Raw genomic sequence first — 15244 nt, 5'->3', positions numbered from 1 at the left:
TATGATTCAACAATTTCATTCAGCGTTTGTTTATAATGGCATTTATAACGACAGCCTGGAATGTTTCTATGTCATGAAAATAGTGACCATGTGTGTAAATAAATGAAGTAAATCATGTTGCATCTTGTTGTGTATTTAATTCAACCAACATGTTTTTCTGTGAGATGTATTCTTGTTCCTCGTAGCATACCAGACAATTATCGGGATCTGGGCGTCTAATGTTCTAACATCCTCAGTAAATTACCATCTCAACAGTCTTAGAAGGTCGAAATGTCTTCCTGATGTTTTCCACGTGTGCCTTAAATACGTTAATGTTGTCAATCAAGAATTTAGATTCAGATTTATTGGTCTTGAAGTGTCAAGTGTATCTGTAACTGTGCTGATATCGTGCTTGGAGGAGTTTTTTACCTGCTTTACTCTGCTCCTAGAAATGCAGATAGGTGTGATGGTTGTTCTAGACATCTGAAATCTGTGAGACTTGATATCCTTTCTACATTTAAAATTGGAAAATGAAATCGCATCGACTAGGAGTAAGTGTGATACATGGTAACTGTAATTGTACAGTAATTGTCCCTGCTTTGGATCAATCAAATTCAATAATTTCATATTACCTATGTCGGGTAGCCTGGTGTTTAGACACAGATACTTTTCTCCGTGGCGTAGCTACAATGAGGTGAGCTGATTGTTGATGTTATCAGTCGTGATGGTGCTGGAACATTGCTAAAATCGGGATGAAAGGATATGCTGTGACCTACTCTTCCAAAAACTATACTTTCAATGTACGATTGTCGAAATTGGGAGATATATGGGATTGAATCAATGTTGATACAATAATGATTGATGTTTTTTGAGAATGCATCACCACGTGCATTTCATTCAAAGCAAAGCTGTTCGTTCTGTTATCCCCCTTGTCAGGTGAGTGGAGTATGAAACTTTCCGGTTTACAGTTTTCAGTCATTAGTGTGTTATTTGACCCTGAGAACCCTGACCATGCACAGATGGAAGAAAAGTATCGGAAAAATGGTCTACAGTGATTCATCGACCTGTCTGAAAAACGTCATATTCATAACGACACCCAATGCACATGACTTCAAAGTTCACGTTCCCCTAAGTGTAAGAGTATACATCATTAACATTGGTAGATGCAGAACGCAAGACGTATCTACAACAGACAATCAATGTGTGGTTGTGACAACACCATGATCATGAACGATAGTTAAGAATAAATAATTAACATGTACATTAATGGTACTAGGTGGTGATAACAAACAATGTCAGTGTGGCGCCATGATAACAAAATATGACAACAGTAGGCTCGTCAGAATGTCGCAATATCCTCCGCCGAAACAAAAAATATATATTGGCAGAAGTCTCTTCCACCATTAATTTCCAAATTGACGAATTTCAAGAAAACGAGAGCTTTTTGGTAGTAACGTCTCCTATTTCATGAAATGATCTCACAGAAAATGACCCGCGGAGGGGATATCCAGAAAAAAACGTAAGTATTCAGAAAGAGCTTTCGATTATGAATTTTGTTAAATACTTTAATATATTTTCTTCAGTATTTTCGAAATACTTCATAATCCAAAATATCAATTTACAAATGACATATATCAAATAAGCTCAAAGTTGTAATTCTTTCTAAATCTCTGGACTTCTCTCTAACCAAATTAGAGGCGGTGGGTTAGTTTGGTGGTTCAAGCGTTTACTCATAAGCCTGGAGACCCAGGTTCGATTCCCCAGTTAGATACTATATGTGAAGCCCATTTCTGGTGTCCCCTGTCGTGATGGTGCTAGAATATTGCGAAAAGCGGCGTAAAATCAAACTCACGAATGCACATTTCGATATAGTTATCACATTCTGTCAAGCCTCCCTCAAAGCAGTTCGAAAAAGATATGGCATACTTATCTTCATTCGACATTTTGACACTAAAGTTAGTTATACCAGTTGGTAAGGAAATGGTCTATCGATTTTGGACACCTGTTACCAGGTAAACTTTTTCTGACTGAGAATGTATTTATTCAGCAGACCTTAGTCAACACCGTAGTCAACAAATACCCCCATGGGAATTCACGAATGGCTTGTTAAATGAACCTGGTTTTCTTGTACTCATTATTCAAATAAAAATATAACGGATAACTCTTGGTGTTAAGGTAAATGACTTTGTTTTTACCTCCTTGGAAGGATACAAAGCGTTAAAGGAATTGATCCTATTTGACAAAAAGTCCATGATTAAGTAAGGTTGTTTGATGACGTCTAATGAAAGTTATATTGCTTTCATTTCTCAGAGAATCCTATCTGTAATATGTACCTGGGGGAATTTTGATGTGTCCTCAAAGAAAGGAATCAATTAGCCTTTCACACCTTGTCTCAAAGACACCTCTTACAATGAAGGACGTGTGAATGGCTGATTTAAGTAATTGTGTCGTTTGACAGTAGATGAAGCATGATGTTTGGTGCGTTGTGTGTCCCTTCATAAAAGAATAGAAAAACTCCTCAGCTTTCCAGTCTGCAAGACATGACGCATAAAATTCAAAAGTCAGTCTATCCCATGCAGATCTCTCACTCACAGATGGAAGTTTCAAAATGTTGCAGGCAATTTGTCGTTCAATTAACAACAGGCTGAGGTGTAATGTCAGTTAGTGCGAAATTTGTATTTTGTAGCTCTCATTGTGGAAGTGTTCACACTGACTTAGGAAGACATGAGGTGAAGGCGATGCTTTTCTACTTGGTCTAAAAAAAACTCAACATGCATATGAAACATGTTCAAAACGTACATGCAAAAGTGATAAAATGTGCTTTAGGACCTTTATCAAAAGCTATTAAATGTGTTTAAGATCTGCACCCATTTGACCACTGTACATCGATTAAATAGCTGTATAACTGTATTATAGTCCACTAGGACGATATTACGCAAATAAACTGTCTGTCTGTCTGTCAAAATGTTCTTAAAGACGCCTAACGGTTGTGGATGTCGTACAGGATATCCACCATACGTGTTAGTAATGCTTTATCCGGAATCTCGTCAAAGCAAACTATTTACGAGAAGTAGAGGACATTCCTTATTTCGGAAAATGTTTGTTTTTGTGTCCTTTTCTTAAACTTTTATCCTAAATGTGTCACAAGGGTAAATAGTGCTAATATGCTCATACTATGTATTTAAATGACTGAATCTGTCAGATAAACAGAATGTCAGGGTAATCGCTACCACAACTTAAAAGCTGAATATATGGGTCGGTTGTTATTGCGTTTTGTCAAAGGTAGATGACACCCTTCACAAATTACAGCGCACCTGACCGTAAAAAATCGACATATCATTCCACAATATGAATGTGAAAACTATTTCAGCTAAGTGTTTGGTGTGGTTTTTGTTTGCTTGCTTGTTTTGTTAGTTTGGTTTGTTTGGTTTCTTTCTTTTTCTTTTTTTTTGTTTATTTTTTTATGGTGTTGTGTATCTGTATATTGCCCATACTTGAGTTTCATGGTGTGAGGGATGGATTATTTTAGATATGATGGAATGAGTGGATTGTATCTCAGATTTGTTGCTGTTACTGTAGCTGTTGTTGTTTAACGCCGCGCTCGGCAATATTCCAGGTAGAATCTACTCTTCGACCAGACAATCCACTGATCTACAGTACGGGCATCAGTCTGGGGTACGAGCCTGTCCATTCGATCCCATTAATTAGGCATCTCAAAACGCATATAAATGCATCACTGTGAAGACCTTATAAAGAAACACGTGTGAATAACGATTAACCATGACGCCTGGCACTGACACGTACCAGATAGTTACACAAACACGTTTACCGTTCTGGTATACATAATCAGAGACATACTGCTCAGAGAATTCGTATTAACGTCACAAGAATAAGCGATCGGATGGGCTTATACTCAATTTGTCTTGCTAATAACATAGTTTCTTTATACTGCACAAATAGTTCAATCACAAGTTTTTGGACAGGACATTTATCAAACTCAAATAATACAACTTGGATTATAACACAGGTTGCCGTCAGTCCTTATGTATGTGCCTTGTAGTCTATTACATGAAATCCAGCCTGTGCAGGTGACTATGGGACTTAAGAAGTAACATACGCATGATAATATAAACAGCTTTTTCTGCAAAGCCCCAGTATGTGACAAGACAAATTTGAAATTAAGACTGAGAAAATATATGCATGTGCCAAAACAAGTACATATTCCCAGTGAAATATCCCAACCAATAACGTTGCTCAGCATATCAAGTTGTGGTAATCACTCCTTGGTCGCTTCGAGAAGGGGAAAATAGAATAATAAATTATGCTATGATAACATTAAATGCCATTGTTATGACAGTTTGATCGTTTCATAAATTGATTACGCGAGTCTAGATTCATTAAATGTTTCCGTAAAAAACCTTGAAAGATCCTAATTTAAACATTCACGTCATGTAATTTATTTTTCAGAACAATTTGTATTCACTTTAACGTACTTCAACTGACTGACATGCTGATTGACGTGGCCCTTATGGAATAAACTGCTCATTAATGTCTGTAAACTGGAAAGGAGTCCCAATTAAGTTTGACTTTGAAGCCATGACATTGCACATGTGTAGTCTCTTTACTTATCCCGATAGTAATCAGGAGGAGAAAAGATTATTGGCTGGTAACGACCCTTTATATACTGCCCGGAAATGGTCAACCAATCTATAGTACCTTATCAATAAGGATTAACTAGGACGTGCCAGAAACAAACTAAAAATCCGATATTAAGTGGGCAAGAGATTTCATCTCCTGCCTTCATACAGCAGCTGAATAGCCAGAAATCTACTTTAAATGAGCGGGATCCAACCAGTGGAACATGACCTCCCTGTGTTGTATGGGATCTCCAGCAGTAATATGAAAGTGTAATCGAGTGGAAATCCCGGATTTTGGACAGGATTGAAAAATTAGAGAAAACCCGGCGCAGTACATGGGAACAACATGAGGTGGCACTAATACTGGAAGGTATAGAATATATGAAATGAGAAGTACGTGTAGCTATTGGAAACTGTGACGAAATATTCCATTCATCCATATCACGTTGACAAAACCTGTTTGCATAAGTTTTACACGAGCGTATTACAGCAACTGTTTTGTTCTAATAGGAAACTCGCACGTGGGTTTTCGGGGGCATAGCTACCTTTATGGAAACAAACCCCGTACTTACATATGATTGTTGATCAAACTGTTAAGACAAGCACTAATACTATCTTAATATAAGGCTTGCAAACTATCTAGCGTACATGGAAATATGCCTTGATACTCGCCTGTCTTTTTAAAGATGAATTATGTCTCAGTACTAGAATATAGTCATTTTCCACTTTCAAGTATTGGATTCTGTAAACTTACAGAACAAGAACACGGTGAAACTAGTTATACTCGGACCTCGTTGTATCGCGGCAAACGGTATTTCCGGTTTTCCTCTCGAGACACGCCTCCTAGTGGTCATTTGCATATGTAAATCGGCAGTCAGACGTCAGTCGCTTGTTTACATTTTGGAAAACAAGCACGATGTATCAAATCTTCGTAAGTATTATCCAGGAGAAATGTTAACATTACATTCTGGAATCTTTTGGAATCTGTTTCAACCACATACATGAAATACTTGCAATAATATTTACGTGTCGTTTATGACCCTTCCCACTTCATCTGAACTAGGTCGCCTGCATCTTATTGATGCCATATAAGGTAATGGAAGTGACGTTAGGAGCTGTATTAATCTACCGTTGGATAGCAAAAGTTGTAATACAAATAAGGAAAAAAAATTGTAATATGATCCCTGATCAATGAAAGCAAATTTGCACACTTAAACAAAATAGAAATTAAGAAAGAATTGTATTGTACTCCTATACACATAATTATTTATTCATATTCTCTCATGATTTAACATCATATTTTGCATTGAAATATGGTTGAAATCATGCCTAAAGTATAAAATCAAACAGTATATGAAATATAAAAGAGCATTACAATGAAAATGAAATAATTTTAAGATATTACATTTTCTGAAATATTCTTTTCTCTTTTTTATTCAAATATTTAAAAAAGGAAATCATTTTTGAAATATTAATTTCATTTTAAAAAACCATATCTATTCAGGATTGTCGCAAAGCTAAGAGAAAACTCAATTTTCCTGCTAAGGCAAGACGACAGTATGATCCTGTTAGCTTGCAACAAGCATTTGCTCCCACCCCTATCTTGTCATAGTAAAGTGGGCTCAGTGTGACAAGTGTCAGCACTGGACCCATTTGTCATTTTGCACTGACATCACTTCTGTGAGGCGCCACTGTGAATTTCTCTGTTCACATTGTGAATAAATTCTCTAAATGACTGTGAAACTAATTTGATTGAACATTTGTGCGTTCTATTTTTGGAAGCCTGGTGATTTCCCGGGATAATGTGTCATTATGGACACAGTTTTGTGCAACCTGGATAGCCAAAAAATATCTCAACCTTTTTCACATTGAAGTGAGTAAAGAAATTTCATTTTCTTTCCCTATTTCACTTTGCAATCCGACTTTTAGTGTTTACCGCGATACGATGGAGTCAGCTCCTTTGGTAATTATTAACCGGCCTCGTTCGTCTAATGGCTCTCGCTGAAACACTATCAAAGTTAAAATAATATTTTCTACACAAATGTGCTGATTAAATGTCATGGTAATCGGATTTCACGATGAAAAAGCCACATAAGTTCCAAATTCCATTGACGATTACGGATATGCTAAGTACCGCGATACAACGAGGTCGCAGGCTAAGTATTAATTGACAGTGATTAAAAAATATGTTATTTACAGAGAATCAAGGTATCGGAGTCGTTTGAGTATGTGCACACTCCCTCAGTGTTGTCACACCCCCTAGTGTACAGTACACGGCCTTGTGTAATCAATTTAAAAGAACCCACGAATACGTGCAAATACCTAGTAGCGGGTGCAACAACATGCAGTAAACGTGGACAATGTACTGTGACTATGTGTCCCAGTCTATCCAGCTGTGAACTGGGTAGCTCGTTAGGATGAGAGAGTCACAATTAACTCGGTGCTCCAAGTGGCGGCAAGAGTTATATACACCCCGGGGAGTTGAGATAGATAATACGATGTGACGTTGAGTTTGACGTCCAAAGATCGAGGGAAAGAAATACCAGCGCCTTGAGCAAGCACTAGTTGTTTATAGTTATGGACATATGTGCGCTATATAAATAGCCAATAGTAGTAGTTGTTGTGGTAGTGGTTGTAGTAGTAGTTGTTGTAGTAGTTGTTGTAGTAGTAGTTGTAGTAGTAGTTGTAGTTGTAGTAGTAGTTGTAGTAGGTATGTAGTGTATTGGTAAATGCATAGCTGTGCCACTGTCTAGCATTGCCATGTCCTGAGTGGTTAGAGCGTAGTTGTAATTTTAATGCACCTTTTAACATACACGAGTGACAACCTAAAACTGCAAAACACCAACTATTATTTTTATTGGTCATTGAAATATGCTGGATGTTCCTTTCAGTTTTGATATAGACTGCTGGTACATGCATAAACCCATATTATACACATATAGTCTGGTTCATAATTATTGAGAATTTTTCTTCTTACTTTGAGCTATCCTAACACCTCAGCTGATTCACTGATACTTAAAACTAAGTAATGGTATAAGGGAGGTAACTCATCTTGGCCTACTGAGTATAGTACAATTAGAGTTACCTCCCCTGAATTTGTAGCAGACGTCATTTTCCTCAGCACTGTCAACAATGTCTGCTGAAGATAAAAGAAGGTTGATTTTTGACTTGTGTAATCAAGGAATTGATGATGTAAATACATTGGCAGAGAGAACAGGAACTCCTCTTTCTACTGTGTATAGGATTAGGAAGAATTTTAAAGAGGGAAAGGATTTTGGGCACCAGAAAGGAGCAGGGAGACCCAGAAAATTGGACTTCTCAGATCGCGTCCGGCTGGGAATTTTAGCGTCTAAAAAGCAAAGGGCAAGCATCTCCAACATCAGGTATGAAATGATAGAAAGGGGATCAACAGTTGTATCAAAATCTACAGTTAGAAGAAATTTGATTGATCTTGGATGGGAGAAAAAGACTGGAATTCCTTCTCCTCTCATGAAACAAGAACATAAAGACAGGCGTGTTGAGTGGTGTTTGGCACATGAAAACTTTGACTGGGAAAATGTGATTTTTACTGATGAAAGCTCAATATGGGTATATCCCAATAATGTGAAAATATGGACAAAGTCTGCGTCAGCACCGTTGTATCGACGACCTAAATACAGCCCAAAGTTTCATGTATGGGGAGGGATATCCTTATTAGGAACGACCCTGCTGTGTGTGTTTGAGGGAAATCTGACAAGTCAACACTACACTAACATAATAGATAATGTTCTCCTTCCAAGTGCACGTGTTTTATGGAAATGACTGGATTTTGCAGCAAGATAATGATCCTAAACACACCGCAAAACATGCCAAGCAGTGGTTTCAGGAGAAAAATGTGACTGCATTACCATTTCCTGCATATAGTCCTGACTTAAATCCCATTGAGAACATTTGGAGGATGATAAAGGAATGTGTGAAACAAAAGGGGTTGACAAAAATTGAAGACATGAAGAGAGAAGTGGTCCGATACTGGGACAGCATAACTCACGAGACACTAACCTCTCTGATAGGAAGTATGCCTACCCGTCTTAGACTGTGCCGTGAAGCTCAAGGAGACTTGATAAAATATTAAATTGTTACCTACACAACATGAAAAGGTCAGTTCACTTTCACAATACATTCAATTTTATCTGATTTGTTCTCGTTTAATAATATGAAATGCTTTAGCTATTCTCAATAATTTTGAACCATACTGTAAAATCATCCGTGATGCTCTTCAGTCGGCTTGAACGAACGAACGAATATAACCTAGATATTCAATACGTTACCGACGTTTTGAGGCCGAGATTTTATTTATTAGAATGAATCGGTGTAACATGTTGCCTCGATTGAGAGCATATGTATCTGTTTACCAGCATGTATGAAACTGCTTTTGTCTGTCACAGATAAAAAGTCTTTATTTTCAACAAAGGGGTTTTCACTTTTGTGACAAATACTGCGAGTACCGCTATACTGTTTATACCGCTTGTTCAGTTGACAATAGACGTCTATTGTCAAATAGTTGCTGATATGATCGACGGCGGCGTGTTAATGTTGCTGATGCCCAGTTACAGTCATTAAAGGGTTAATGGAGAAAGCATTCTTAACATGGCGATCTACACGCTTTTCATACGATGGGAGCGTTTGTTAGTTATCGTAAGTTATCACAACTTTACCCCCAAAATATTAATGATCACTAACTTTGATGGTTCCGTGTAATTTTTGTAGACATACATACAATGTTAGCCACTGCTGACTACAAGCTGCATTTTGAAAAATGTCCATGAGAGTATAGTTTTGTTTAGTTTCGTTGGCCATAGTTAGAGTGGTCCTCAGAGCCTGGCTATCTGCCAACAACAAGACGTGAGGGGACTGATGGTGTCGTAGAGCTGAATGACTGAACCAGAATTACTCGAAATAACTAATATTGATAACCCCTACATGTCTAAACCAAACTCGCCTTGATAGAGTGTTTGTCCCTGTTGTCGGGCCTAACGATCTCGTATTGACCAGATCAAAGCACGCACACACTATTCTGTATAATCAATCAAGCATATATGCATGAAGCTCAATACAGATTGACGTATGTCCTTTTGGCAACATATGTTTGGGTGGTAGTGAAATGTAACACATCTTGTAAACATATGTGTTTGATATATCACGTTAATTTATTCCTGCGACAGAGATAAGTCACGGGTAAGTCAAACTTGTCTCTCAAAATTATATCTTTGTTTCTGAAATCAATATACAGTCAGCATATTCTGTCTTAGAACCACACCAATGCATAACGACGTCAGTCATGTCATGACAGTGTAGAATATTATGTAAGCCAATGGGCACTCACAATTTGGAACAAATGTATCACAATTCACTCTTAAACAATATACACAATTTTATTACTAATCTATGCGACATTCTAAGGAAGCGTATTGGGGCCACGGTGAAAAATCTTTTTAGTCTCATTATCTCCTACGGAGGAGATACTATCGCCCACGGAGGACCTAATATCTTCTACGTAGGACTTAGTATCACCAACGCAGCATTTATTATCACCTACGTTGGACATAATATCACCTACGCAGGACTTAGCATCTCCTACGTAAGACTTAGTATCACCTACGTAGGACTTATTATCACCTACTTAAGACTTAATATCACCTACACAGGACTTAATATCACCTGCGCATGACTTAGTAGGATATATGTTATTATACATTAATCTGAAAGGGTCAACTTAGTTCCCCCAGTCACGGAATCCGTTTCCTTTTTGACAGTTTCATTCACTGTTTTAGGGTTTACAGCCATGTGTTTCATTTACGTTTAGAGCCTACGGTTATGTGTTATATTTACCATTAGAGTCTACTATCATGTGTTTCATTTACTCTAAGAGTCTACTATCATGTGTTTCATTTACTCTAAGAGTCTACTGTTTCCTTCATCAGTAGACTTCAACTATACTACAAACCAAAAGTTTAGACGCACTAGTGTAAATGTAGCCGCATACTTCAGTCAGCTTTTCTAAGCTAGACTTTGCAAAATATTCCTTACTGTTTAAATGTACTGTCTACACATGAACTAATGTATAATAACAAATAACAAATACCGTTGACAAAATTATTGTCATGCGTTCAACAAATGATTACGCTCGGTGAAGAATGGCAAATTATTGCCAAAACTTAACACGAAAACACAGCAGTTCACATGCACGATATTTGCACATGCTTTTCAGCAATTTGATGAATCATCCTCGTGCAATTAATCTGCATAAGGTTTGCAGTTGTTTCCCCGAAGTTGGTGGAGAAATTCATCTTCGTTGTAACGATGTATACATAAATAACATATAGTGGTTGTTGTAAGTGAGTAGACTTAGTATAATTGTTGCATATTACTTTCATGTGTTGGACCGACTGTTGTACGTTACTGCCTTGCGTTCAGTTGGCCCTATTGTTACGCATTGCAGTTAGTTCACTTTGTTGCACTTCGTTACATTTTTCTATTATGCGCTGGACATTTCAGAGGTCGTTGCACATTAGTCATAATCTGCGTGCACAGACGTGTCTGTCGGCGGCAGTCTATGCGTACTTATATCCTTATAGTTGTACTATACAGCTATGATTACAATCTTTGTCTGTTTTAATTCCGTATTGCCTTGCGTCGCATTCAACACTGTTCCACCATAGTCAAGTCAACTTGTAAACAATTACGAAAAAATAAACCGCACAAGAGCGTTATTAGATCAAGGTCCACGTCACCCAAACGTAACACACACACACACACACACACACACATACACACACACAATAACACCGTGTATTAACACTGCGTTAGTGTCATAAATATGCATTGACGTGCATTTCTACAATCTAATGTCCTGCATAACCAAACATTTTTCAATTTAATAACCGCACTTCATGACCCGAACCTTTAAAAGGATATATTAAGTACTACGTGGCAGATAGTATGTCCTACGTAGGAGATACTAAGGCCTACGAAGGAGATAGTGACACCCAAAAATGTTTCACCGTGGCCCTAATAGGCTTCCGTAGCATTCAATTCTACCTGTTCAGCTAATGATTAGGTGCGCATACTTTACACACCAGATTTTTCGGGAAGGCCGACAGGGTGCAAAGTTTCATGTGCAGATAGTATTGACGGCTTGCCCAAGCATTTTAGCAACACTCGTGTGTAGACCGGGCTTTTTCTGTGACGGTAGCTATGCCCCGATGACTGATATGTTTGATTTCTCGTTTCAGTTTATTCCTTCGACAAAGATAAGTCATGGGCATGTTAAACGTTTCAGTAATGCCTTTGTTCCTAAATCCAATATATAGTCAACAAGTTTGGCCTTACAAGCACTTCAAGACGTCACGGCTTTAGCCCTGTCATGACAATATAGAGTAAACCAATGAGTCAGTATGCGCTCACAAGATGGCATAAATGTATCCTAGTTCATTCACGTTTTCTTGAACAGTATACACTGTGTGTTACAATTACTTTTACTACATTGTTTAGGAACTGTCAGTTATGTTACAAAAACAAAGAAACATATAACACAGATGTCTTAATGACCGGACGGTAGGCCAGTACAGTGGTTAAAGCCTTCTATTCCCCACATAGTGTGTAAATCCCATATCTGGTGTCCCTCGCCGTGATATCGCTAGAATAATGTTAAAAGCTTAACCTATTCCCACTCACTCATGCACTCATTTCAGACTGAGAAACAACAACTGAACACATACATATTCCACTTTGAAAAGATCTATATTTTAACACTATACATTTTGCCCTATGTCTTATCCCCTCGATCGATGTGTTTATGTATTTATGTATTTGTACAGAAGATATATGCAATGTCTACTCTTATGACTCTCATTGAACATAACTTATATTTAGGTAGACATTAAATGGCATGTTGCATGAATCAAATGATTCTGTAATGGGGAAAGGGCAGTCCCTGTAGAATCGAATCTAAACAAAAATTGTTACATAACCATATTTCGTTTATAACGGACTCCTTCCACTCCTCTTGTTTCCCTACTCGCAGCCGTATGTAATAAATGGATAGACATCTTGGCGTAATTGCCAGTAATGTAGGACAACGCGGTGGACCCAGTAATCCCTGGCCATATCACGTACTTTGCTAATGTGTTACTGGAGAGTAAGATAATAAAACGGAGACAACAAAGGCATTCTAGTCACGGAAGAGAGGATCCAAGAGACCATCGTATTATAATGGTAATGCAGATTTTCCGTGAAGTATTCACAAATCGTGTCAACTTTCGCGAATGTAATTGCTTGGTTCAGCATACATTTAATGCATTCAGCGCCAAGTAACTGCGTTTCCAAATCCCATGTTTACATAGTCATTGTAATTTCTTCAAATATCATTTCAGGGTATATTAAGGCTCTCTCTAATGCTTCAAACCAGATTAATACGACATCGTACGATGTGTAGATGTACAGCGTCTGTATGCGTCCATTCAGTACGAAAGTTACTGTTGACATGGACACGACTGGTGGTGGACACTGTTCCTTGGTTACTGGGAATGTGATTACCAATATCCCTGTGACATTAAACTCAGCACCACTATCCCTCCTCCCAAACGCCACCTGTCTCTTTCATTGGTTCAGAACGAAGATCAATCTGTATCTATGTACACTTTCTTTACCTTTCTATATGTCGTCCTTTATTGTTCAAAGCATAGTATTATATCAACGAACACTGTATGGCATATACCATAATGACAAGTACATATGGCGTGTCATGGTGGAAAGCCTGAAACAGGACAGATCTTCGAAGTGCACCACTTTGCATACACCTACAGACAGGTGGAATGCGTTGGCAAACTTGGCGCGATAGTCGGGGCAACCTGCCTTCGAAACCCTCAAAGATTGATTTTGGCAAGCGTATAGACTGTATGTCCGCAAAGCAAGTAGATGAAAGTTATACAGGATCCTTGCTCGTAGTATTTTGTTAATATATATGATATGTCACACTGAATAATGATCTACTTTGTAAAGCTCTTTATATTCTGATCAAGTGTGTGGTGAAATCATGAATGCATTACAAGAATTACAAGCTTGTTTTAAGTAACGACTGACCTGATCGGGTGATCAGCGTTGCTGTTTTGGCTGATGCATTTCAGCGTATCATAAGTTTAGTCACGTAGATCGATGCTCATGGTGTCAAGCACAGAATTGTAGGGTACAGACTGGATATTTTAAAGGTCATTTGATAAGACTTTTGCAGAGAACGGCACAAAATAACAAACAATCGTATAATTCATATCAAATACTTTTGTTTTTGTCTATTTCAGGTTTGTGGCGATAGTGTTTCCCATTAAGGCGCATATTGTGTGTACACGGAAGAAGATCCTGTGCGTCATAGCTTTCATTTGGCCCGTCGCTATAGGCTGTGGACTGCCGACATTACTCTTCAACCAAGTCACACCAGTAGTACCAGGACTTTCATTGTGTCGGATCATCTTTCCAGGAAATAACTTCCAGTTCTTCATTATTTTCAAATATCTTGAATCGGTGTTATTTTATTTTCAACCCATGATCATACAAATAGTTCTGTACGCAGTGATAGGTCGAAGGCTGTACGCAAGTACAGAAGAACTGAACACTCGATTCCAGATGCGCCCGGATGCACATTCAAAAACAGAAAGATCCGCTGACACAATAAAGGCAAGAAAGGGCGTTGTGAAGATGCTTATTGCAAGTGTGCTTATCTATTTCATCAGCTACTCGCCGCAACAAATTCACCTTTTATACAACACGTTCTCGAGAACTCCGTTTCCAGAAAGTTGGCCATTCCTTGTTTTTGTTATGATTATAACCCACGTGAATTCCGCAGCTAACCCCGTGCTTTACAGCATATTTAGCCAGAACTTCCGTCGGAACTTCAAGCGATGTCTGTGTTTTATTTGCTATCGGATGGAGCGGAAGGCATACCGGAGGACAAGATTTGATTCCTTCGACTCCCGTGCTGTTTCTAGAAGAAACAGCACATCTCGCACCACTATGTCTAGAGTGTAGATTTCACGTGGACAAGATTGTACATAATGAGAAATTGGAGGACGCATCTTCGAGACACACAATGAAATCTGATCATGTTTACTGTTGTGTTATTAACATACTTTGAACACAACGATAAATGGGTCAGTCTGGTGTAGCTTACACCATTTGTCAGCAGGGATTGTCATGTTAGTGTTTAAAGGTATATCATTAGAAATACATTATTCTTGTATGTTGTATGATTTATCTATTTCGAAAATGAATGAACGTGTAATTATAGTGCAATATTTGGACAATGTTATAGTTGTTGTGTGGTAGCCGATTTGCAAGCACAATTCATGCACGAGACTGACTTGTGATAAGCTAAAATATCATCGATTTTGTTATGTTTGTCTAGTTATGAATGTAAAATTATATTTTTTGTGCTCTTCATACTTAGACACTTCAGTCGAATATGACGCACATATTCAATAGATAATGGTGTCATTTGAAAATAATTTATCCTGACGTGCTTTTGCTTTGAGAAAGGGAAATTTATAAAAGTATACAAAACTTTCAAAAGTGTTTTGTCCTATATCAAATGTGTTTTG

The 15244-nt window shown here is 37.9% G+C and overlaps 1 protein-coding gene across 1 annotated transcript in view; it reads left to right on the top strand.

Moving 5' to 3' along the window:
- The window catches only part of LOC137276704 (neuropeptide receptor 15-like), a 29500-nt gene extending 14510 nt beyond the window's left edge, over nt 1–14990 (top strand). The window contains exon 2 of the mRNA XM_067808324.1: nt 13952–14990. Within this exon, the coding sequence (XP_067664425.1) occupies nt 13952–14675 (724 nt within the window). The 3' untranslated portion in view covers nt 14676–14990. The remainder of the gene's footprint in view (nt 1–13951) is intronic.
- The last annotated feature ends 254 nt before the right edge of the window (nt 14991–15244 follow it).

Source organism: Haliotis asinina, chromosome 3 (assembly GCF_037392515.1).
Source record: "Haliotis asinina isolate JCU_RB_2024 chromosome 3, JCU_Hal_asi_v2, whole genome shotgun sequence".
NCBI classification, from domain to species: Eukaryota; Metazoa; Mollusca; class Gastropoda; order Lepetellida; family Haliotidae; genus Haliotis; species Haliotis asinina.
The sequence above is the reverse complement of the archived record's forward strand: the minus strand, read 5'-3'. Positions and strand labels throughout refer to the sequence as shown.